This window comes from Danio rerio, chromosome 14 (assembly GCF_049306965.1).
Source record: "Danio rerio strain Tuebingen ecotype United States chromosome 14, GRCz12tu, whole genome shotgun sequence".
NCBI lineage: Eukaryota > Metazoa > Chordata > Actinopteri > Cypriniformes > Danionidae > Danio > Danio rerio.
The window spans coordinates 30,701,765-30,727,535 of record NC_133189.1 but is presented as its reverse complement, the minus strand read 5'-3'; the positions used below and the strand labels follow the sequence as shown (position 1 = coordinate 30,727,535).

At 36.9% G+C, this 25,771-nt stretch overlaps 2 protein-coding genes across 10 annotated transcripts; one reads left to right on the top strand and one right to left on the bottom strand.

The window, feature by feature from the left end:
- Positions 1-1,197: 1,197 nt before the first annotated feature.
- gpr137 (G protein-coupled receptor 137) lies at positions 1,198-16,124 on the bottom strand. 6 transcript variants are annotated; one of them, XR_012389467.1, is made up of 8 exons: positions 15,969-16,124; positions 11,487-12,092; positions 11,343-11,392; positions 9,447-9,682; positions 6,204-6,347; positions 5,993-6,121; positions 3,274-3,398; positions 1,198-1,684 (listed from the first exon to the last, which is right to left on the bottom strand). XR_012389467.1 is itself a non-coding variant. In XM_073921333.1 (8 exons), exons 2-8 carry the CDS (start codon positions 11,829-11,831, stop codon positions 1,591-1,593), a joined length of 1,128 nt encoding a protein of 375 aa, XP_073777434.1. In that variant the 5' UTR covers positions 11,832-12,092; positions 15,969-16,124; the 3' UTR covers positions 1,198-1,590.
- On the top strand, positions 14,531-24,905 carry pld7 (phospholipase D family, member 7). 4 transcript variants are annotated; one of them, XR_012389778.1, is made up of 11 exons: positions 14,531-14,629; positions 15,829-16,737; positions 17,553-17,737; positions 17,832-18,015; positions 18,174-18,288; positions 20,519-20,646; positions 20,825-20,976; positions 23,516-23,655; positions 23,764-23,929; positions 24,013-24,112; positions 24,323-24,905. XR_012389778.1 is itself a non-coding variant. In XM_068213340.1 (11 exons), exons 2-11 carry the CDS (start codon positions 15,868-15,870, stop codon positions 24,526-24,528), a joined length of 2,298 nt encoding a protein of 765 aa, XP_068069441.1. In that variant the 5' UTR covers positions 14,531-14,629; positions 15,829-15,867; the 3' UTR covers positions 24,529-24,905. The 4 variants fall into 4 exon arrangements, 2 of the variants coding, with proteins under 2 accessions (XP_068069441.1, XP_005173237.1); XM_068213340.1 differs by having other exon boundaries at positions 20,825-21,028; XR_012389777.1 differs by lacking the exon at positions 14,531-14,629 and adding an exon at positions 14,944-15,141.
- The last annotated feature ends 866 nt before the right edge of the window (positions 24,906-25,771 follow it).

Genomic DNA, 25,771 nt, shown 5'->3' with positions numbered 1-25,771 from the left:
GTGTTGGTTCAATTTGGAATTTTCCCGAACCGTTGCAGAGACCAGAGGATCAGAGTGAGCACTTCTTCTTGGCCCCACCCTGATCCTGCTGAAACACTTTGATTGACATTCTACCTTTGCATGTGTCATTGGTGGAGGAAAGACCCGCCCACTAGTAATGATCACAGCCTCATTAGCATAATACATTAGTCTTATTTTTGAATCAACACAATGCTGACACATATATGTAGGCATATGTAGCTCTACCCTCTTTTAAAAAAGCTCATTTGAATTTAAAGCGACAGTCCGCGATTTTAATTTTAAAGCGACAGTAGACACAATTAGGATCAAAGCCTAAAAGGGAATTTACAAAAAGTTTTAAAACATTATTAGTGTGAATTTATTAGACTTGTTTTCCATCCTCCATAAAGTGGCATAGTAGGCCCCCTTTAATGATAATATTAAAAATGAATGATAATATTGCAAGGATGTTAATCAAACAAGTTTTCTAATTTTGTGACAACACAACTGACTGTTATGTATGACAATATTGACTATTACTATTGTGGGAATATAAATTTATATAATCTATATATAACTGAAAAGTAGTTTTTAGAGTGTGACAGATTTTAAAATGTCTTGGTTTCCTGAACTTTCCTGACTTTCTCCAAAGTAATGCAAATTGTCAGTTCCACAGCACGGCTGTGTCTATGGTCTTCTTAAGTCGGTCAACTTGTCAGAAGGTTTCTGTCTCCAGAACATCCTTTGCACACTGTTTTAATGCTCACAACTCTGCCTTTTTCTTCGGTGATGCTTTCATGCTAAAGAAACCCTTTTGTTGATTAACTTGTGTGGTCCGTAGCTGGGCCGATTTCTAACACCTATATGCCAGTTTGCCGTGCTGACTCCAATACTCAATTTGCATGCTTTGTTTAGCCATCTCCCCTCCTCCTAAGAACACATCATAGACAGAACAGCTTTGTCTCAAATCAGACTTGTGATAAAACTCACAGATTGCAGACCTCCAGTTGGCTCTGCAGACACATGGACTTCTTGAAGACGCTTTATGAATGCAGATTAACCAACACGTCAAAATAAAGGAATTCTGCTTGTTTCGAGTCTCCTGGACTGGGTTCTCTTCTCTTCTTCATCATTTATTTTATTACAACACTATTTATTGAAGTTCTAAAACTAAATGACAAGACGTGTAGGCACCGCAAAGATTAAATTACTTTATTTTAAAAAACACATTGCGAAATATCAGAGCACAAGCTTTGTCCCAAAATTACTGCTCCTATATATGAACCATTAAAAATGACATCCTTTAGTAAAACATAGAGAATAGCTTTCATCAATGATTAAAAAGATACATTTGGTAACAATCATAACTGGTCCCTTATATCATCATCATCAACATCATCATCAGCTTCTAGTCTAGCTGTGGTCATCTTTTTAAATCAAGGTGCAAGTTCAGAAGTACAGACGCTTCTGATGCATAATAACATTAGTGCAAAACAACGCTACTGAGCTGCTCAAGCCGGAAGAGGTAATGCTGTACTGTTGCCTGAGAAGATGAGAGGAGGATCTCTGCCGCAGCGCATCGTGGTCAGGTCAGGTCTGTGGAGTGGAGTATAGAGAGTGATGTCGACTGCTCTGATCTGTCCTGTTGAAGAGGAGCGGAGTCGTCTCACTCGAGCCAAACCAGCTGCAAACAAAACCAGAGACAATGTCACAACTGAGACTACAGTCAAACCTTATCTAGACACTGGAGGCCTGTTCCAGAAAGCAGGTTATGTAATATTATCAGGTGAGTTAAAATCCTAACGTTTATTTTGCTAGAGCATATTGGTATTCTTTAGATGAACAATAAATCTGAATTTAATCCACAAAAAATGTAATTTAATCCACTGAAATATTTTGGTCATCTTCAATCAGAGTCTGATTGCTTTTGAATTTGGAGCGTACCTGTCAACCCTTTCTTTTTCCAGGGATTCTCCTGTATTTTACAGTTCTATTCCGTTATCATCCCGTACAGGTATTTTCCAAAATTTCCCCCGTTATTTTAGTGTTTCTCTGAAGGGTGGCAAATAAACATAGAGAATCGAGACTCCCTATACACAACCCCTACCACCGAACCACCAGGGGTCGCCCCTTGCTCTTAATTGTGAATCTGTTCTGTGCGTCCGCTTTGTTTAGGCATGAAACACTTTGAAATAAACATAACGGCGGGATTTGCTTCCTTTCCATTACAGGTGCCGTCTCCCCTTCATAGGCCATCCTCAAAACAGTCATATAGCGCTGTTGACGCGCTTAATAGTGATGAATAGACGCTGTTTCCTAAATGGATTCTGTACTCGTGATTTGAAGCGGAGCACAAGTCTGGGTTTTGGATGCGTTTAAACAGATACACACATAACTAATAATAATAATATCTAAAGAGACAAGTCGGAAACTTTCATTATAACGTTAGATGTGTGCATTTTTAAAGTGACACCTCTGTTGTTTGATGTAATGAAACATAAAAAATCTAAATCAATCATTCATTCGTTGCTCTTTAATCAGAATATGTAAATTATACAGTGAAGAAACGGATTGAGATTTGACAGCTTGATTCTATTTCCTCATAATAGCTATTCATTTTAATAAGCTGAACTGTCTAATTTATTTGCTGCTAATGTATGATATTTTTTCGTTTGTAAATAATAATAAAACCTATTACTGACCATTTAACTGTTTATTTACAACGAAACAGCTCCAAATGAGCATATTTTCCCTTATTATGGTGGGCATATTACTTATTTTCACATCCCAATGTTGACAGGTATGATCTGCAGTGGCCGTCCTTTTCTGTTGACGTCAGTTTGACAGTTTCAGCCACAATATTCTTTGCCATCTCCCTCTTACCTTTAATTGACTATGAGGGAATGGTGCGCAAAACAAAGCCCCGTCTCCTACTCATTATTTCATTTCAGTTTTCAGAGAGAGCACATCAACATATTCCGGTCTTCGAGGATAGGTAAGTAGATAACCTCAGCCTTCAGTTCCAGAAACCAAAGTAACTTTGCAACTTATCTTATAAATATAACCTGCTCTGGACGTAGACATTAGTAGGCGATAGCTGTACTTCTCTTATACTGAGGCAAAATTTCTATGGTATGAGTGAGATCGAATCACTGGTTAGAAATGAAAATGTTTTTTAAAAAGTGTGAACTGTGATATGTGTGTGAATAAGTTACAGTTTGACTGTATTAATGCTACCATATCTGAGCAGTAATACTCAGCGAACACATATACCTGCTGTGAGGATTGATGCTGCGAGTCCAGAGAGATCCCATATCATCATTGTCATCCATTCCACGAGGATCGTCAAAGAAATATGAGCGTGAGCCTCTTGAGCTTAATATGGCAGGACTGCGGCTCTGGTGAAAAAATAAATAAAGCAAACAGGTTAGTGACTCAACACTGCCATTGTCACTGGATACAGATACAGAGCACAAACTGTGTCACTGACTTTTGTCTTTAGTCTTTACACTTTAGTCAGAGCAGTATAAAGGGGATTATGGTGGTGATGTACCTGTTTATAGTGAACAGATTTGGTGTACACCACATACTGTATTTGAATGGTTTTTACACTACAAAAAACATTTTCTTACTTTGATTTTTTTGTCTAGTTTCTAGTCCAAATATTTACAAATACGGTGTCTATGATATAAAGTGATTTAAACTCCACAGCAAATTCTTTCAATTTAAAAATATTCCTCTGAACAGAAAGATGAATGAAACGTTATTAAAAAACATTTCTCAAATCAAACTTTCTGATTTAATTTATTTTATTATTGAAAGCAGATATGAAACTAGACTGTTTGTAATTTTTGATAGAATTTTAAAGACTTTAATTTTTAATAATACAAAACAATTTACATTCTGTGAGATGTTATAATTATTTCTGAAATGTACTGAATATATTTAAAAATGGAATTTAATCTTGTAACAGCAAAGCTGAATTTTTTGCTTAATCGATCCAGTCTTCAGCTTCACAATATGCAACATTTACTATTATTTTTAATGCTGAATAATTCTTTCTGCTTCTAGAAACTGTGATACGCTTTAATCTGGATGTCTTCATTAAATAAAAAGTTTGAAAGGACATTTTATTCTAATATATTTGTTTCAATATCAATACAGTTTTGGTGTGGCTAATCTTTTTTAGTTCACATGCTATATCATCAGGGCTGGATTAACCGACGGGCATTATGGGCATAGGCCCGTGCGCACTTGTGGCCCCTGCGCGGGGGGGAAATGCTGATTTTGGAGAGTCTATTTAGGCTAAATGCAAATAGTGCAAATAGTGGAATAAGCTAATTGAGTGATTCCCGCCCATCACCGTTTCATTGACAGAGACAACATAACTAAAGAGCGCATTATACAGCAGCGTGAGTAGCGTAGCTCGTAAAGGCAACTTGTTTCTGCGCGATCATGAACCCAGTTCAAATCTAGCGTCTGATGAACTCATTTTTCTTTTCCCCCATTACATATCAGATTTTGCCTACTCTTCATCACGAAGAACACAAGTAGGAATCATTAATAAGTGTCTGTATAATAGAAGACTCAGATTCATAGAACTGAATTGGAAAGGTGTTAAATCCAAATCATATGCAGTTAAAGTTTGTAGAAGTTATGCATTAAAAATACCATTAAATATATATATTTTTAGTACTGCATCAGTGAACTTGAACAAGTATATTAAAATCCATTCATTTTCACTAGTTGTATTAGTATATTTTTTTCAAAGTGTGCTTTAAATGCTTTAAAAATTAGTTAAATCTCAGTAGACTATACGTTTATCATTATACTGAATATCATTTACTTTTAAAATGCGGGTAATACATTATAGATTAATTTTATAAAAAAAATATTATTTTATTCTTATTCTTTAATTTAACAATAGGGGTGCGACCAGGTAGGGGGCCCACAAGTAGAGGTCTGCATTCCTGCAGCTGTACCACGGGAGCCGGTTTTTTTCTCCCCACCGCCTGTTAGCAGGAACGGGTGCAGCAGGTAGAAAACGGGGCGGGTCGGGCAGCGGGATAACAAGTGCTGAATATAAGCGGGAGCAGTCGGGTTCGGACTAAAACCTGGCGGGAGCCGGATACAAAATTTAGTCCCGCGCAGATCTCTACCTACAAGACACTGTGCCCAGGGGCCTCTGAATTCTTAATCCGGGCCTGTATATCGTTATCATTATAGTTGTAGTCCTTGATGTGAATATCTATGTTTTTATCCAAACATGCTAATTAAATTTATGCACATTTCTAGAATACGACATAAACAATTTGCAAATAAAACAGTAGTTTCAACCAAGTAGTCAAAGAGAAATCGTCACTTCCTGATTAACTGGCACCAAATATAAACAGTAAAAAACGGAACTTGCTGCAGTCGGAGGAACTGCGTGGGCATTTTCTCCATTTAATAATTGACTTGCGCCTCAGAAGACAATGTCGACACACAATGAACACGCATTTGAAGGTGTCAGACGCAGAGCACAGATGCTCTTGACAATTCTGGAGGTCATTAATAATTTAATAACACTAATACTGAAATGGTTAAGGTGATTTTGAATGACCAAAACAACATTTGAGATGTTTTACAGTGTGCTCAGCCTGCTGGTTTGTCCATTCACACACGTTTTTATCATATTTATCTTTATCTTTTATAACAAAATTACATAAATTTTTTTAATGCGCACACTGGAATTTGTTCGGTAAAAGTGTTTCCATCGTAGCTTATGTGCATCTTTTTTTATTGAATAAAACGTTGATCCTACTCAGTTATGTGCATTTTCAAAATTCGCATCTTGGCATTTCCATCAACCATTTTTTATGCGCATTTCCAAAATTCGCATAAAAATAGGTGAATGGAAACAGCTAATGACTCTTAAATTAAAAAATATAATAAAGATTATTCTGTCTCTGCAGTTTTCAACAATAGCATATTAGTCAAACAAAAATGGCACCTTCTCCTGCGGAGGCTGGCGAACTCTGAAGATGAGGATAAGTAGACTGGTAGGCAGCAGCTCCCATATGAAAAGAACAACTCCGAAGATGATGTATCCTCTGTCTCCTAGCTCACTCTGAAGATCAGCCTTTAAGGAGGACATTAAACTTCTCAGACTGACAGTCACAGGAAAAAACATTTTTCAATTAGCCTCCGACAAAAAGGCCCACCTGATCAGAGATGTTGTACCAGTCGTAGTCAAAGGCCTCGATTTTATGATCGTTCGACAAAAACAGCACCGCAAGATTGTAACAAGCCCTGCTAGAGAAGAGCAAGATCACACCGGCTCCCAAAACCGCAGTCCGACAGAAATCCTGCAAGCCAAAAACAAAACAAACAGACTATGGATGTCAATGGTTACCAGTAAGAATGCACCGATATGGATTTTTGGGGCGATAACAATAACCGATAAGTCTTAAATTTGGAGGTTGATAACCGATATATTAGCCGATAAATATAAATATTTAAAAATTGTATATTTTTACACAGTGAACAAATGATTTTATTTTAAAAACTTCATAAAAAGTGAGAACTGGTCTTAGAACAAGCTACTCAAAGCAAACAAAGCAATAATTGCCAAGGATTTCCTTCTCTTCACTTAGCAAATAAACTGACTGATGCATAAAAATAATGGGTTAAATAACAAAACGAGATTTTATTAATAAACAAGTTAAATGAATATACTTTAAATAAAATTAAAATGAAAGAACTGAAACCAGCTCGACTGTTCTCAAACAAAATGTTACAGTAATGTACAATTGTTAGTCATTTGACACTTGTCTTACCACACTCAAGCAAAATTCTCTCATGCTTACACAAAGCTATTTATCTTTTATTTACATCAGTTAATAATAGTGGATTTAAGTTGTGCCAGCATGCGTTGACTGCTTCATCAAAGACACAGAATATAAACATTTCATCTTATTTGTGTTTAATTTAATGGAATAATGAAAATATTTTCAGAAGCATGGCATTAAGAATTTAGTAGGGATGCTCTGATCAGGATTTTTGAAGCTGATACGAAGTAACTATTGCGATATTACATGCTAATGCATAAAGCACATTTTCCCTCGAAGTATGTGGAAAAACTCACCTTACCTAAAGGAATAAAGAATGTTGCATATAATCCCTTAAACATGTCTCTTATAACCATTTAGTGTGGACATGTCATGGTCAAAAGCAGTTTTACAGATTCAAAAAAAAATTTAAAAATGGTAAGAAAAATGATATACAATGCAAATGATGAAATAATCATTTAAAATGTCTCACATGTCTGTTTTCGGTAAGTTAAAATGCACACCTATAAATATGTAACTTCTTTACTAAAAGGAAATAGGCCTATACACTTCTGTTTATTGCAATAAGTATATTACAGAAAGTTATATCTATTCATTTAACCTAACAACTGTAATGCTTCATCGATGTGCCTCTAGAGAAATGTTCTCTCTCATCACCATGATTTGCGGGTCTCATGGATCAGCTATGAACATGCAAGAGACTCGTGGAGTTTCCAGCAGAGGTCATACAGTTGCATGAAACACCGGTTACGGCAGCTCAAAACACTGGCTATACAATGCTTCAGACCATCACTCGCGCAAGACGTGCCAATAAACTGTATGAACAGAGGTCACACCACATCTGTATTTAGCTGCTGTGTTGGAAGAACAGCAATCGCTCACACCCCATGCATCATTTCTCTTTTCACTAGATGTAGCGCTGCTGGGTGCGCACATGCATCTCCTCTGCGCAAAAAACATTAAAAAAATCATAAACAATCAGTCGGTTCAGCGATCGGTTAATGAGATCTGCCAGATTGGCGAGTGCCGATCAAGTCATAAAATGTGATTACCGATTTCCAGCCGATTGATCGGAGCATCCCTAGACTTTAGCAATGAAATATTTCTTCTGTGGGTAAATAAATGCCAATTCCATTTGCTATTATCCACCCCAATTTTAAAAACACATATAAGCATGTGCGTTTTGCGGAGTCCCGTAGATAAGAAAGAAAGAACGGACTTTGAAGGAAATAAACAATTTGAGGACAGTTCCATTATAGTGCAGCTGAACTGGAAACTTTATGCCTATACACCAGCCAATCTGAACAAGTTCCCACGTGTGTGCAAGGCAGGGAGTTCTGTACAATTACCTAATATATCGGCTTAAAGATATGAGCTGAATTTTGATGTCGGACCGATAAAGATAACATTAAAAATAGCAATTATTGGTTGATATCGATATGGCCGCCGATATATCGTGCATCCCTATTTACCAGTTTCTAACACTCTTCAAAATATCTTCTTTTGTGTTCAACAGGAGAAAGAAAAACAAACAGGTTTGAAATAGGGTTGGGTCAATAGACAATGCCATCATCCATCGCCAATGACCACTAGACATCACAATGCTGAGCCGACAATGAGATCCTCCACCTCCAACCCGCTTGCGAAAAATACACACTTAGGCCCCGTTTACACTACGTCTTAGTTTTAAAATGGCATTTTAGATCGAAAACAATTCACGTCCACACTGGCGTTTCACCTAGCATTTCTGAAAAGCTCTCTCTCCACAATATACCACTGAAAAGGCCCACAAACAAACACACACTCATGCGCTGCAGCGTCTGCGCACATCTGAGCTCCAGCAGTCAGTGCGCTATGAGAACAAAACCCCAGAGAGCAGTGCATATCGGACAGTTTATCAAGGATGTACTGCTGGATCGCATCTCACTATAGTTGTTAAACATGATATTTAATTAATCTTGTCTATCTCACGACTCTTTGTTCTGTTGAATATATTGGGTAACGTGTCACAGCGTCAGCACACTGCTTTAATCTTTCACTTTCACGCTTGTACTTAGTATTTTAGCGAGTTTGTGGACGCCATTATAACCACACAGATCACTCTGCCTATTCATGCCAGAGTCCTGCGGAAAAAGTGATTGACAGGTGTTAACTTATCTTTATTTATTTATGATTTGGTTATGGGTAAATCAAAAACCATGCGAGTCAGGGAGTTGAAACTGTAGGCTACAAATAATTAATTATGAATTAATTAATTATTCATAAATAATTAATTCACCGCCGCCTATGACGACAATGCCATCGTCCATCGTGATGTTTCAAATTGGACATCATACAATGCCAAATAGGCTGACATCACCCAACCCTAATTTGAAACCAATGGAGGGAGAGTAGATAATGACAGAATTGTCATTTTTGGGTGAGCAATGCTTTTAATACATTTAAACTTCAACATTTTTTTTACTAAAATACATGCAAGACTGAGCCTGGAGTCCTCCATGATTTCTGTTCTTCCTTATAACAACACACCCGAATGCATCACACTTGTGATTACACATTTATATCATTTGTTGATATTAAATGAAAGCAGAATTAGCCGTTGAGTATGCACCTTACTGTGTAGATAAGGGGTAGTCGGTAGTGAGGATCGAGTTAACAGGAGCAGAGATGTGGCCAGACACACAGCTTCCAGAATAAACAGCAGATCATTCACCAGCACCCGAACCAGAACCAGACTCCATGTGTTTTCATCAGCTTTTCCAGAACCGTCATGTTGTCCGAGGCTCGCGCAAACTATGTTGACACACAGGAAAATGACGCTCATGGCTGCATACACACACCGAGCCGTCCGTCTACAAGTCAAAGTTTACACGCAAACACACACAAGTCTCATTAAACAGATGATATCAATTAATATGCATGTACAGCAGTGATTGTCAGCACAGCAAACTACTAAATAATTGATTCTCATTGTGATGAAGTAATATTGATATTTAAATCCCCCAAAATTTATCTTTCACTGTTTTCAGTTGAGGAATTTTTTAAAAATCTATAATGTGTACTAACCTGTTTACTCAAAATAAGCTTTGTAATTCAGTCAGTTTTAATATAGAGGTTTCAAACTATGTTCATTTTCAAACAATAAATATCACGTGGCGCTCTGTGACAGATTGCATTAGGATAAAATAAACATCACCGAACAACAGAAGGTATGTTGAAACAATGCACTTCCGTATCATGATGTGTCATGTAATCACTCAACCAGTGTTTCAACAACAGACAGACATCAATACAGCAGCTTGTCACGTCCTTTAATATTTACCTCAGAAAAGTAATTAAATGTCCAAAACTGTTGACTCTACTTAACCTGTTCTTGACTGATAAAGGCATTTTTGATTAATTACAGCATGCTTTTGTTTATTAACAGGATTTAAATATTTTTTTTTATAAACAAGTGTAAACCAAACTCAGTACATTGTTATTATAACTTTATTAATACAAAAACTTCCTTACGTGTAATATGTAATGTACCAACTGGAGTTCCTTGTACAATTTATATAACAAGTTAATCTAATTAAATAAAATTTTTATTTGCAGACCGAAACCAAATCCTTTCTAAAATGATTTGAAATAAGCAAACAAAGTAAAAACAATAAAAAAATTCATAAATAAAATATTTATTTTAATTCTCTCCCTCAGCAAAAGTTTTTTTTCTGAAAATCTAATGTTTCTACTTTTTTAAATATCTACATTTTATTGCATTATTTTTGACATTTTATAAAAAATATCTGATATATTGCTAGTTATGTAAAGTTCTAAAGTATATATATATATTTTTTTTTACTTTTAATAATACAGTTGCAATCAGAATTATTAGCATCCCTAAATTATTAGCCCCCCTTTTTATTTTTTCCCCCAATTTCTGTTTAACAGAGAGAAGATTTTTTCAACACATTTATAAACATCATAGTTTCAATAACTAATTTCTAATAACTGATTAATTTTATCTTTGCCATGATGACAGTAAATAATATTTTACAATTTTCAAGACAATTCTACAGCTTTAGATGACATTCGAAGGCTTCACTAGGTAAATTAGGTTAACTAAGCAGGATAGGGTTATTAGGAAAGTTATTGTAGAACAAGAAAATATATAGCTTAAAGGGGCTAATAATTTTGACCTTAAAATGGTTTTTAAAAAATTAATAACTGCTTTTATTCCAGCCGAAATAAAACAAATAAGACTTTCTCCAGTAAAAAAATATTTTCAGACATACTGTGAAAATGTCCTGAATCTGTTAAACATCATTTGGGAAATATTCAAAAAGAAAAAAATAAGGGGGTTTAATAGTTTTGCAACTGTAGTTTCAGTAAAATGTGAGTAAGTAGAATGTTATTCTATTCAGTAAATCACAAACAACAAGAAAGGTCTCAGGGCCTTGCCCTTGAATACTGTTATTCACAATGGAGTAAAAAAGGTTGAGAATTAGTGATGTATGTGAAAGTACTCACAGTCCTTTGCTGGGATCTATGTTGAATACACTTCTAACTTTGAACAGCTCCTGTCAAAATGAAATATTGTTATTAGGGAGTGGATTGGTTCTTCAACTGTGCAAACACATGACATCTTTGTTTATGAACCTTCACTTGTCTTACCTGAGTGAAGTAAAGGTTGAAGAGACTCAGGGTGAAAAACTGCAAACAAACTGGGAAGCAATAAAGGAGCCAGTAGAGCGGAGTGGGCAGATGGTTGGCAGCAAGGGCATCGTGGAAATAAAACGAAAAGAGTGTTGTGCGAAGCGCAGCCCAGAACAGGCAAAGAAAAAGAAATATACTCTGGTAGCTCCAGCGTTTATGTCGAAAGAGTAAAAGCAGCCAAAGCTGAATGTATACGATTAGAAATAAGCCCCCATAAAGACAGGTGTAGAGAACCGTGACCCCCAACTGCACTGATGGGGCCACGGCTGGTCTCATGGGGGACGGTGGAACAGAAGTGTGCATTGTGATGAGGAATGTTAAAAATATATAATACACAAAGCCTTAAAATAAAAGTAAACTAAACCGGTGTAAAATGTCAAGATATTTCATATTAGTAAAATGATTAAACAAAACTCAGCCATGTTTGACTGTAATATTATGAATTATCATTTGTCTGATTTGTTTATTATCACATAATATTAATAAATCCAGGTTTTAAAAAAACGACGACGAAAGTCTGAAATGCCTTTATCAGAATTCCTCTTGATAATCTGTGATCAGCACCTTCAAAACAAAAACGAAAGCGTTTGTTAAAAACGCAGTAAAGTTTTACATTCAACAATTCACACTGATTCACGCAGACTGCAAAACAGAAAATAAAAACATCTCGTCCGAAAACAAAGTCTCCTAATTAACTGTAACGTTAAATGATCAGGGGTTTTGACAGACGCGATGACAGCTCAACCGTTTCCTCACCAAGTTAAAAAGGTTCATCTTCCGAGTAGAATTTGTGTAACGTCACAAATTATAACACTTTTCACTTTTACCTAATTTATAACAGTTTAAAATCTGAACAATAATAACTTCAGAATGACCTAAAGTGGCTAGCTGAGCGGCTAACGTAGCTAGATTGAGTTTAAAATCGATTTGCTAGTTCACAAGTCGAGCCGGTTTTTGATGTAAATAAGCGACACACACGTTTAAAATCCCCTTAATGTAATAAAATTAATAGATTCAACTATACCTTATGAACGACTAATACAGTGTTACAGACGCAACAAATACTGTAAATCCTTTCCTTCATCACTTGGGTCACATTCCTGTTTATGCACTGCGTTATCAAACCGACTCATCGCTGATGGCGACATCAAGCGGCGCTCGCTGGTAATGAGAAACGTAAACAAAAGTTTTTTTCTCTTGTAAAGACCACGCCCCGTTTGTAGCGTCACTAGTGGTGGGCGTGGTCTGCAGGCAACAGTATGGGTCTCTCATAAAATCTTACAAAACTTACTACTTAACTTATTAGAGCAGGCGTGCCCAAACTTTTCTTATAAAGAGCCAAAATCTAAGCTTGATAGAGAGCTCTGAGCTGAAAGTAAATATAACAAACTGTGGAAAGTTGCCATGGGTAATTTCCTCATTTATTTCAAAATATCTATAAATGAATAGCAAAAATTACTTCAACCGTATTTACTAATGCATTATCATTTTTGTTAACAAACTTATTACAATAAAACCACTTTATAAAATTCAATTTGTAAAACAATGGAGTTCAATGCTGAATACGCCAGTCATGCTGAACCTGCCTTTGCCTTGATTTGCACACTGATGTCTTCTGCTTTTCCCCCTATTCATTAAGTGAAAGTGTGTACCTTTTTAAAAAAAAATCTGATTCATTTACAACATTTAATTGAATCATTTAATTGTATTTTTTGTTGCTCAACAATAAACCAACTAACAAAAGCTTATATTAATAAATGAGAATCTCTGTTAAAGGCATTCCCTGACCCTTCCCAATCATTTATTCCTCTGACAGGCCAAATCAAAGGATACAAAGGGCCAGCTCTGGCCTGCATCTCTGTTATAGAGGCTACGAGGGATCAAAATGGCACAAATATTTTTTGAGAAACATTTCTGCTAGTAATAATAACAATAATAAAAACAATATTTAATAATAATAATAATAATAATAATAATAATAATAATAATAAAAATAAAACATTAATAATAATAATGATGATGATAATGATAATAATATAATTAATCTACCATATGGAAAATGGCAGCTAAATTTCAAGAGGGTGACGCAGTGGCGCAGTAGGTAGTGCTGGCGCCTCACAGCAAAAAGGTCACTGGTTCGAGCCTCAGGCTGGGTCAATTGGCGTTTCTGTGTGGAGTTTGCATGTTCTCCCTGCACTTGCGTGAGTTTCCTCCAGGTGCTCCGGTTTCCCCCACAGTCGAAAGACATGTGGTTCAGTTGAATTGGATAAAACTGTCTGTAGCGTATGAGTGTATGTGGGTGTTTCCCAGAGATGGGTTGCAGCTGAAAGGGCATCCGCTCTGTAAAAAAGTGCTGGATAAGTTTGCGGTTCATTCCGCTGTGACGACCACAGATTAATAAAGGGACTAAGACGACAAGAAAATAAATAAATGAATTTCAAGAGGATAAATACAATACTTATAATAAAAGAAAACCATTTAAACACAGGCTTGCAATGAATATTTCAATAAATGAAACCAATTTTTTTTCAATGTGTTCTTTTGTCAAGAAGAGGAATATGAATCTCACACATCTATTCTATTTTTTTGTTCTTTGATCTTACACCAAACGGCTTCAAATTTGTACATCTATTTTTTATGTTCTTCAGTTTGTGTGATATTTCTGTTATTTTTTTCTTTAGATAATGTTTTGATCCTGCTTTGTATCATAGGCATACACTTCATATCTAACATTATTCAAATTTCTATTTATATCTGCAAATATATTTACTTTGGATTTACTTATATCATTTTTGTCATCACTTAAAAATCTCCAATAAAATCATTATAACTCATAACATTTTTTAAATAAATCGATCTTTTTAAATTAAAAAAATATAGCCTATTATTAATTTGAAAATACAGGATATACGAGGTAAAAACTTTGCATTACCGCGCATGGCCGGTGGGGGAGCCCTTAGTCAAAGTCACACTCCTGTTGTTGACAACAGGAAACGGCGGTTAGTTCAATTTTGCGCCATCAATAACCGTCATGTCAGCTGTCATTTATTCCTGTTCGTCATCATCATTTTTTGTCTGCATTTCAGAACAAGATTTATTAGGTAATCGCTAAATGGTTAAACAAATATCCACACAAAATAAACATAAGCCTAACCGTTTGTTTAAGGACCGAAAAAACATATATTTTTAATAACTTGTCGTTTCAAAAATTCAATGTTTCGCAGAAGCGGTCTGTGCAGATTCGCAGGCTGTGAGTCAGAGCGGTTTATAATGCATGAACTGATTGCGTGTTACTAGGCGAGGTTGTTCTTCCTCACTTTTTCCTCTCTCTCTCTCTCTCTCTCTCTCTCTCTCTCTCTCTCTCTCTCTCTCTCTCTCTCTCTCTCTCACTCATTACTCACTGTACCGCACTGTTGTAGTTTTGCAGCCACGTCGCAGAGAGAGGCAGCATCGCTTTTACAAACCCCCTTCTCTTCTCTGTAAACGCCTAACTGGTCCGACAACACGTTTATCTCCTCGCGCTGCGTTCGTCAGACGTTTGTTTACACCTTTATATTTTTAAAAGAGTCACTCGTAACAGATACATTTGCAGTAGTTTACGGCTGTGGTTATGGTGAGTAGCTTGTGTGCTAACCGGGGTTTCAAACTTGCTTGCTTAACGTTAGTGTTTTAAACGGTTACTGCTTATTTCTTTAGCATTTAAGCAGTAAACTCTTTCCTAGTCTTTTAGCGGTAATTACAGTATTTACGTTTTACTTGCTAACAAGCTTTAGACATTAAGGAGCATTTATCTATGTATCTATCTATCTATCTATCTATGTATCTATCTATCTATCTATCTATGGACAATTAAACAAACTTTTATGCATTTACAATACAATACAAACACGTTTATATACGAACTACATTATCATGTGTATTATTAGCCTGTTTATCTGTCTATCTTTGTCTATCTTGTAGTGTAAAACAGTTTTATAATTAATAATATACATGTGTTCCAACGGATAAAGACTACATATACAAACAAATTTAATTCCATATTCATTACACGTTTGTACACCATTATATTCTTAGTAAAGTCAAATAAAGAGATTATTGTGCATGATTATACAGTATCTGTCTGTCTGTCTGTTTACATTTACAACATTGTAAATACTCTATGCATTTTAAATGTAATAATAACAAGCAGTGCATAATATATGCAAATGACTAATTCATTACATGTGTGTTACATTATGTGAATTGTGCAGTGTATTATACAATGATATTGTGTTTTTTATGCATTCAATTAATATTATAGGAGCCAGAGGAGATACAAGGACGTAGATCAGCTGAACATATGACAGATGAGGAAGAGAATGAGAAAGCAACATCGGAGAGGAAGGATGATGCAGAGGAATCCCGCAAAGCAGGGAGACCGCCAATGTCTCGCATCCCTACCTTTCAAAGCTCAGTGGGCCGCAAGCGAGTCACCATCCAGAATGCAGAGTCATCGCCGAAGATAGATGGGTCCAGCCAGCCGAGCCAAAAAGAGAGAGCTGGCTTTACAGAGGCTGGAAGAGTGAAAATGTCAGTATCCGCAGGGAGAGAAACAGCACTGCCCATTCCATCAGCTCGTTTAAATACAAACCCTGCTGATGATCTCTCTCAAACTGATATCTTGGAGCACACCCCCACTGTTTTAGCTCATGAAAAAGATCAATGCCTTGATCAAAAGTCTGAGATTACAAAGGACTCTGATCAGGATGATGTTTCACTTCAACGACCCCCACTCAGGAGTACATGTGAGACGTCTGGTCATGTTGTAGAGCCCGTTTCTGAGTTTGAAACCCAAAATGGGGAGGCTGTCTCAGAAGATGAGCACATATCAGCCCATGGGGCTGTTGTAGAGGATTTGAGTTCCTGTTCTTCTGCTGAAAATGAAGCCTCTGGTCAAGATTGTGAAGAAACTTTGAGAGAAGACATAAAAAAAGAAACCTCATCTCAACCATGTCGGACAGAAGAAAATCTTGTTGTAGAGAATAATGGGAAGCAATGCTTTATTCCAAAGAAGGAGGATGCATCCATAATTAGTGGTCAAGATGAGACTGCCAAGATAGAGAGGCCTACAGACAGTAAAAAATGTTTTAAAGAAACTGAACAGCAAATTAAACCAGCCAAATCTACTCACATAAAACACACCAAAGACAAGACATTTACACCCTCAAAGGTGCGTTGAAACATATTTCATAACATGCAATAAACAAAGTTAATGGTCCTAGCAGCATGCTAATGTGTTCATACAAAGACAACAAATTTATAATCTTAAATATTAAACTCCTTGAAAAATCTGCTAGAAATATACTATATTTATTATTTTTTTGATTCTGCAGTACGAATATCTAAACATACTACAATATTTATACATTTAATTTGTTACTTTAAACTTACTTAAATATGTAAGACTTGAAGACCTGTTTTCTGAAAGATACATCAAAATAAAGCAAGGTTTTGCTTTGAATAAGCTAAAATATCTGCCATTAGGGTTAAAATAATCTTGTTTAGCTTTTGGTTTAATTATTTTTTTTCTGAGAATTTTTTTTTCAAGATATTTATTCTTGTTTAGGACAAAGTGATAAGAATTTTCTTCTTTTCAGAAAACCGGACTTAATATCTTAATATAACACTGTATGTCTTTAGATATTTTTACTGGAAAACAAAACTAAAATACTGAGAAAAAAAGAAATACACTGCAAGTGCAAGACAAGCCTACAGAACAAATTGTCTTTCTCTGAACTCATTCGACCTTTTGCTTTGCATAAGTATGCAAACATGAAGTAATTGAGACTAGTCGCCCTAAAGTGTTTGTTTTGTCCTCGAAGACTGATCAGAATTTCAACAGAAAATATATGTATAAAATTAAATTATCACAAAACTGCAATTTTGTCGCTAAAATAAATCTAAATGTATGTTATTGGAAAAGTGTCTGTTTATATATTTGCTCAACTTTATTTTTTGAAATTGATTTTTGAATTGTTTTAATAGACAAAAGGAAGGAGCTGTGCATGTTTCTGGCTCTTGCCATCTGTTCTCCTTCTTTTGGGTGGATTTGCGTTGCATATCTGGCAGTATGGAGTGCCTAAATCTGTGTCACAACTGATGTCGCAACTGGAGCTCCACTGGTTGGAAAGTTTCTGGATGGCTCAAGAGACATGCAGATCTGACTGCAGGTGACAAAATATGACTTCTTAATATTTCTAAACATTAAAATTTACAAATCTGAGACATTATTGTTTAAATGTGTTTTTAAACGTTCCTTATCAGGCTTACGCTTGTTGAGAGCGTCCCTGAGGGCCTCAACTTCCCCTCCGGCTCGCCACACCTGCCAAGCATTTCAGAAAGTTGGATTAATTTACTAAACAAAGCAAACAGCTCTGTCCACATTGCTGCTTTCTATTTCACACTTCGAGATTCAGACCTGGGGCTTACAGAGCCCTCGTCTGTGCTGGTATGTGGTTTTGTGGATATTTAACTATGCATAATTATGAATTTACACACTCATAAGTTTCGTGAACATTTACTACCTGCATAATATGATCTAATCGGATATGGCTAATAACGTTTCTGTTTATGTTGAACGGATAATAATTTGTATCATTTCAACAGGGAAAAAAAGTGTTTAACCAACTGAAGCAGCTTGAACCAAAAGGAGTGAAGTTGAAGATTGCTGTAAACGCCCCTCAGCCATACATTGCAGACACCGATGAACTGGTAGCAACAGGTACAACTGCTTGCTTATTGCATGTTTGCATTCAGAATGTGAAGGCATACTTAAAGGTTATATAGAATACATTGATACAGTATATTAAATTGTTCTTTAATACAATTGAACATATTGTTCTTTAATGGGGTGGCTTAGTGGTTAGCACTGTCACCTCACAGCAAGCAGGTCGCTGGTTCGAGTCCCGGCTGGGGCAGTAGGCATTTCTGTGTGGAGTTCGCATGTTCTCTCGTGTTCATGTAGGTTTCCTCCAGGTGTTCTGATTCCCCCCACTGTCCAAAGTCCACTGCTATAGTCTATATGAGTGTGTGTAAATGTGTGTTAGACAGGTTTGTATCTTGTTTTCCAGTACTGGATTGCAGCTGGAAGGGCATTCGCTGCATAAAACATGTGCCAGAATAGTTGGCGGTTCATTCCGCTGTAGCGACCCCTGATAAATAAGAGACTAAGCCAAAGGAAAATGAATAAATGTTCTTTGGTGTCCATTTCCAACTCTAGGAATTGTCCCTAATATGATATGGCTGGTTTTGACCAACCACTTTGGAAGTGTTTTAATATTAATGAGCTCTGCTATGACACTCTGCAGCTTGTATCAGTTACAGATGATCACACACAAACATACTCTGTAAAATATTCTCTGAAATACACACACGCAAAATAATCATACTTAAGTTGTCAATACATATTTTAACAGAATAAGTAGATTCCTTGTTCAATGACAAACTGAAGTCATGACGTGGTTTATTTTAGCTTGAATGAGTGAGTGAGCTATCTTTAAGCTACCTTAACCTGTAACTAGCCATCTAGTTTGCTTCTGAGCTGTGTTGTGGATGAAATATAGGCAAAATTATAATTATACTTGACAAAAGGGGTAGACAGAGATGTATTTAGGGTTGTTTTTTGTGGGTTTTAATTAATATCGACCTCTGCATAAACAGATGAGTTATACAAGTGTATTGCTATTTTTAAACTCCAGACAAAAACAGTAAGATCTGAGTGACCTGATGTATAAACGTTCATTAAACACTTATATTCAGCATTCTACAATGTTTGTTGCCACTGTAGAAATGTGCAGCATTTCACAATATACACATCAAACTAAGAAAATATACATTTAAACAGACCTTATGCAGACCTTCGCAGGACTTTTAGGAACTTGTGTTCAAAATAAAAATTCAACATGCATCTTAGTAAGTATAATGCAAGCTTAGATAAACTTAAAAATAAGGGATTTTTTTTTATTATTGACAATAATTGTAATATCACCAGAAAACTTTGTGGCCAATCAAACTCCTATTGCTCCTTAAGCTATGGTCCTACTGACTTTACTTGGCTTGTATAATTCAGTCTGTTGATTTACATGAGAATGTGGAAACAATGGTGTTTGAGGAGCACGATATGTCATTTCATGTACTGGTAAAACTCATATTATTCAGTTATGCCTAGATATATCCAGATTTTCATTCTATGGCACCTTTAACGATTCTAAATTGAGTTTCGCAGGCCTTCTACAATAGATTTACTTCCATCCTAGGTCAACACACTTCACATATTTAACATTGCTGTGCAATCTTCTTTCTCGCAGTGTATGAAACTCATCCAGTCTATCAAAACCCTTTTTTAAGGGCCTAGTCTTTTGTATTTGGTCTGCTTGCATTTCGTGCTGCAAACAAAAGCACATGACCATATCTGAATTTCAGCTTCAAAGGCTTCCTCAGTGCTTGTGTACACAGTAACACTGGTGTTGGATTATCAGATCAGTTCAAGCCCTCATCCTTTGGACGTGCATGCAAAGTGGATTTGCTTTGGCAGTGCACAAAACAGCGCCGTCTTAGCGCGTTTTTAGCTATTTAGGCTTCAGCTCAGCTCAGTCAGAGTAAAAAGTGTTCAAAGAAAGCCCATAAAGACTATAGGCTAGCTTTATGCAAATCTGTCACAAACTTACTGAGGTTTGTACATGAATTAAGACTGTAAGTATTGACAGTTTGTTTTAGGCTGTTTAGGATCTTTCTCTTCAGAATACAATGACGTATACTTTGTTGTACACTTTGATCTTTGTAACTTTGTAAACCTTTTACATTTACAATCCACTGTATTGTAGCTTTCATGTGGGTAAATAAAGGTAAAAGCATAATAGGTGCTCTTTTAAAATGGTAAATGCTTCAGTGGCTCGGAATGAATGATATGCAGCCATTTTCTTTCAGCTTACTTGCTCTGTGCTTTCTCTCAGGGGCTGAGGTCAGGGGAGTTGACCTACAGAGCATCACTGGAGGCATTTTGCACACTAAACTATGGGTTGTGGATAAGAAACATGTATATTTAGGAAGTGCAAACATGGATTGGCGTTCTCTTACCCAGGTACATCTGATTCTGTAAACTGTGTCCATCATTGCTCTATGACCATGTAAATAAGAAAATGTTTGTATTCATTATTATATAGTGCAATTAATTAGGCTATTATATTAAAAATTAAAACCCATTAAAAATGAATCAATTTTTAATGTATGTGCTAAATTATAATCAATATTTCTAATAGGTCAAAGAGGTTGGAGTGGCTTTAGAAGACTGCGGCTGTCTAGCGCAGGACGCTTCACGAATTTTTGACGTTTACTGGGACATCGGCGCTCAGAAGAATGGATCTCTACCTCCTTTCTGGCCGGGCCGTTTCTCCGCTCTCTCCAGTTCTAAGTACCCATTAGCTGTTAAATTCAACGGTGTCCCTGCACGTGTCTATTTGTCTGTGAGTTGTGTTTCTCTCACAAGTTGACTCCATTTGTTTGGTGTGGTTGTTTTGTTATCCCTATTCACAATATGCATTCATATTTTTAGAGCATGTTTTGCAATCATTTTAATGACCCTATTCACTTTTCCACTCATCTTTTGGCTCTTATACTGTTTCATTTTCATCTGCTCCATCTGTCTTTTTTTTGTGTGTAAAATTGTTTGTCATGGTGACACTTTTAAAATTCTGAAAAACAGTGCTTTGTCAATAATACTTTGCATGGAAAGTGTAAATGGCACACAATATTAAGTCACTGGCCACTTTATTAGGTACATCTTTTTAAATCTGCACCACGAAACAGCCTTGGAATAGATTCAACATGGTGCTGCTGGAAACATTTCTGAAGAATTGGTTCAATGCAGACATGATAGCATAACACTGTAGAACTTTCAATAGCACAATCTTGATGTAAATTTCCATTTTCAACACAGCTCAAAGGAGATTAATTGAATTGAGATCAGGTGATTGTGGAGGCCATTTCTGTACAGTGAAGTTATTGTCATGTTCAAGAACTATGCTCGACACGCTTTGAGCTTTGTGACATGCTGTGTTATTCTGCTGGAAGCCATCACAAGATGTGTACGCTGTGGTCATAAAGAGATGGACATGGTCAGCAAACACACTAAAGTAGGTTGTGCTGTTTAAACAATGTTCAATTGGGGCCCAGTCAAATACCCCCACACCATAACATCAGTCTGAACCATTAATACGAAGCAGGATTTAAGCTAAATTATGACCCTATCATGTAAATGTCACAGCATGAAAAGAGACAGCTTTTTATAGTATTCTGTTGTCCAATGTTGGTGGACCACTGTGAGCTGTAAGTCTAGTTTCCTGTTCTTAACCTACAGAAATAGCATATGGTGTGATCTGCTGTTGTAGCTCATCTGCTTCAAACTTCCACTTTTCGGTTCTAACGATTTATATGATACCTCAGTTATGACATGGTTTATGAGTTAATGTGGCATTTCTATCAGCTTGATATAGACTGGACATTCACCTCGGACCGCTGGCATCAACAAGACATTTTGCCCACCAAACTGCTGCTCCTTTGATATTTTTTTTTCTGTCTATTTATTGTAAATCCTTAATATGGTTGTAGGTGAAAATTCCAGTAAATCAATGTTTTTTGCCATGTGATTGATTTTAACTTTGCTAAACTGGTTTACCTAGTAAAGTGGACAGTGAGTGTACATGGCCTCTAAATGTTTTCATTAATTTCTACACTCACTGGCCACTTTATTAGGTACACCTGTCTAACTGTTCATTAACGCAAATTTCTAATCAGCCAATCACATGGCAGGCAATCACAAAGCATTTAGGCATAGAGATATTGTCAAAATTATCTGCTGCGGTTTAAAGCGAGCATAGAAATCCGGAAGAAAAGATATTTAAGTGACTTTAAACGTGACATGGTTGTTGGTGCCAGACAGGCTTGTCTGAGTATTTCAGAAACTGCTGATCTACTGGGATTTTCACGCACAACCATCTCTAGGGTTTAGGCCGGAAAAAGAGAAAATGTCTGAAAAATATCCATTGAGCAGCAGTTCTGTGGGCGCAAATGTCTTGTTGATGCCAGAGGTCAGAAGAGAATGGCCATACTGGTCCCAGCTGATAGAAAGTCAACAGTAACTGAATGAACAGTATGCAGAAGAGCATCTCTGAATGCACTACATGTTGAACCTCGAGGCGGATGGGCTACAGCAGCAGATGAACACACTGGGTGCCACTTCTGTCAGTTAAGAACAGGAAACTGAGGCTACATTTGACAAAGGCTCACCAAAATTGGACAATAGAAGATTAGAAAAAAGGTTGCCTGGCCTGATGACTCTCAATTTCTGCTGCAACATTCAGATGGTAGGGTCAGAATTTGGCATCAACAACATAAAAAGCATGAATCCATTCTGACTTTTATCAACTGTTCAGTCTGGCGGTGGTGATGTAATAGTGAGGATATATTTTCTTGGCACACTTTGAGCCCATTAGTACCAACTGAGCATCGTGTCAATGCCACAGTCTACCTGAGTATTGTTGCTGACCATGTCCATCCCTTTATGACTACTTCCAGCAGGATATAGCGCCATATCATAAAGCTTGAATCATCTCAGACTGGTTTCTTGAACATAACAATGAGTTCACTGTACTCAAATAGCCTTCACACTCACCAGAACTCAATCCAATAGAGCACCTTTGGGATGTGGTGGAACAAGAGATCATGGATGTGCAGCCGACAAATCTGCAGGAATTGCGTCATGCTATCATGTCAATATGGACTAAAATCTCTGAGGAATATTTCCAGTACCTTGTTGAACCTATGCCATGAAGGATTAAGGCAGTTCTAAAGGCAAAAGGCGTTCCAACCCGGTTCTAGTTACTTGTACCTAATAAAGTGGCCGGTGAATGTATTTTCAATATCACATGAAAATGTTTGACTTGTTGTTTTAGAGTTCGCCTCCTCCTTTGTCATCATATGGGCGTTCTGATGACCTGTCAACCATCCTGTCAGTAATTGCTGATGCTGAACGGCTCATTTATGTGTCAGTGATGGACTACCTTCCCATGTCCGAGTTCACAGACCCCATTCGGTAATCATCAGTTTGAGAAGTCATACATTTGATTATTGTGATGTTTTTCATTTTTGCTTATGTTTTTACTGTGTTCTTTCCGCATATAATGTATTTTATGTCTTGTAGGTTTTGGCCTCTCATTGACTCGGCCCTCCGTGAGGCTGCTTGTACCAGAGGTGTTGAAGTCAGGCTGTTGGTCAGTTGCTGGAATCAGTCTCCTGGTGCCATGTTTGTCTTCCTCCAGTCTTTATCGGTTCTCAACAAGCCGCCTCTGAGCTGCAACATACATATCGTGAGTTTAGCATGCTCTGGGCATTTTGCTTTTTAAATTCAGGCATCACTGGGGATTTCACGCGTGAACATTTAATTTCACAGAAAGTCTTTGAAGTACCGTCAACACGAGAGCAGCAGAGAATTCCGTTCGCACGCGTCAACCACGCCAAGTACATGGTGACTGATCGAGTTGTTTACATCGGTATGTTAGCAGTTTCCCTGTGCACTCATTTCACAGCATGATCTCACTTCAATATTGCAGCAACCTGACGGCAGGTTTGGCACTGCATGATGAAAACCTGCCAACAGAAACAGTCCATGTCTAGATTCACAATTGCAGCATTGTGAATGTGGGTTTTAAAATAAAGCGAGTGTCAGATTCATAATCCTGTTATTGTATTGTGTTTTCCAGGAACGTCCAACTGGTCTGAGAATTACTTCACCCAGACGGCAGGGGTTGGGCTGGTTGTGAATCAGACAGGTTCTGCAGTCGGGCAGGGCCAGCAGACTGTTCAGACGCAGCTGCGGGAGATTTTCCAGAGGGACTGGCATTCAGAATATGCCCAAAGCCTCAGTGATGTACATGCAGAGCATTGTAGTGGAAAAAAGCTTACATAATGCACCGGGCTCTTTTATTTGTTATGTTGCTATGCACTATCATAAAAAACAACAACAATATCAACAACAGAAACCAAAAACTCTTCCCTGCGGCATTTCTGCCAACTGATAACTTATTATTGCTGTGTGTATTTGCAAGAAGGATGCTGTGCATTTTTAATGTTTGTTATAAATATGGCATACATTTGTTATTGTTTAGTTTTTTCTTTGATTGTATATTTGAATTATGTGACATTTGCCAGGATAAGGACGACATCCTTGAGCAAGCACTGATCTATGATGTTGAAATGGTTCAAAACATGCATGTAAATGAAATATTGTTGTAATAGGTGCCTTGGCTGTGAAGTTTGTTTTCAAAATAAAACTACTTTTCAGTAGTTTTCAGTTTTATGCTTTGTAATTAATGTCACTATTTTAAATAATTATTTATGTTTAACATTGGTGACACAGTGGCTCAGTGGTTAGTACTGTCGCCTCACAGCAAGAAGGTCACTGGTTCGAGTCCTGGCTGAGTCGGTTGGCATTTCTGTGTGGAGTTTGCATGTTCTCCCTGTGTTTGCGTGGGTGTCCTCTTGATGCTCCAGTTTCCCCACAGTCCAAGACGTGCACTAAAGGCGAATTGAATAAAGTAAATTGGCCCTTGTGTATGAGTATGCATGTGAGAGTATATGGGTGTTTTCTAGTACTGCTTTGTAAAACATGTGCCGGATAAATTGGCGATTCATTCCACTGTGGAGACTCCTGATGAATAAAGGGCTTAAGCCAAAGGAAAATAATTCATTAATTTTCTTTTTGGCTAAGTCCCTTTATTAATCCGGGTTGCCACAGCGGAATGAACTGCCAACTTATCCAGCACCTTTTTAAGCAGTGGATGCCCTTTCAGCCGCAACCCATCTCTGGGAAACAAAGGAAAATTAATGAATGTTTATTGTTGGAAGAGTTTATTAATGCATCTAATTCAGGGGTCATCAACGGTGCCACATGATCACATGAGTTGCCTGCGGGCCTGTTCTAAAAATAGCTCACCATAGCACCTTATACCAGTAAGCTGCATCGAATATTTTTTGTAGCTATTCTTTTTAAATCACACTTGGATTGGTGTAAAATTGATTATGACATTAAGTTATATACATAAAAAAATCTATTTCAGACAATTGAAGTGTTTTCTATTTTGTTAAATCATTGTTGACAACTATTGTGAGAAATAATTAAAGTGATCAATGTCTTCACATAGATGAATATC

Coding starts and splice junctions, on each gene's coding strand:
- gpr137 (XM_073921333.1), bottom strand. CDS start 11,831: ATGCACACTTCTGTTCCACCGTCCCCCATGAGACCAGCCGTGGCCCCA. Junction 11,393..11,486: donor TCAACCTTTACTTCACTCAG/GTAAGACAAGTG, acceptor TCATTTTGACAG/GAGCTGTTCAAAGTTAGAAG. Junction 9,683..11,342: donor ATAGATCCCAGCAAAGGACT/GTGAGTACTTTC, acceptor TTTGACTTGTAG/ACGGACGGCTCGGTGTGTGT.
- pld7 (XM_005173180.5), top strand. Junction 17,738..17,831: donor ACATGCAGATCTGACTGCAG/GTGACAAAATAT, acceptor GTTCCTTATCAG/GCTTACGCTTGTTGAGAGCG. Junction 18,016..18,173: donor CAGAGCCCTCGTCTGTGCTG/GTATGTGGTTTT, acceptor TCATTTCAACAG/GGAAAAAAAGTGTTTAACCA.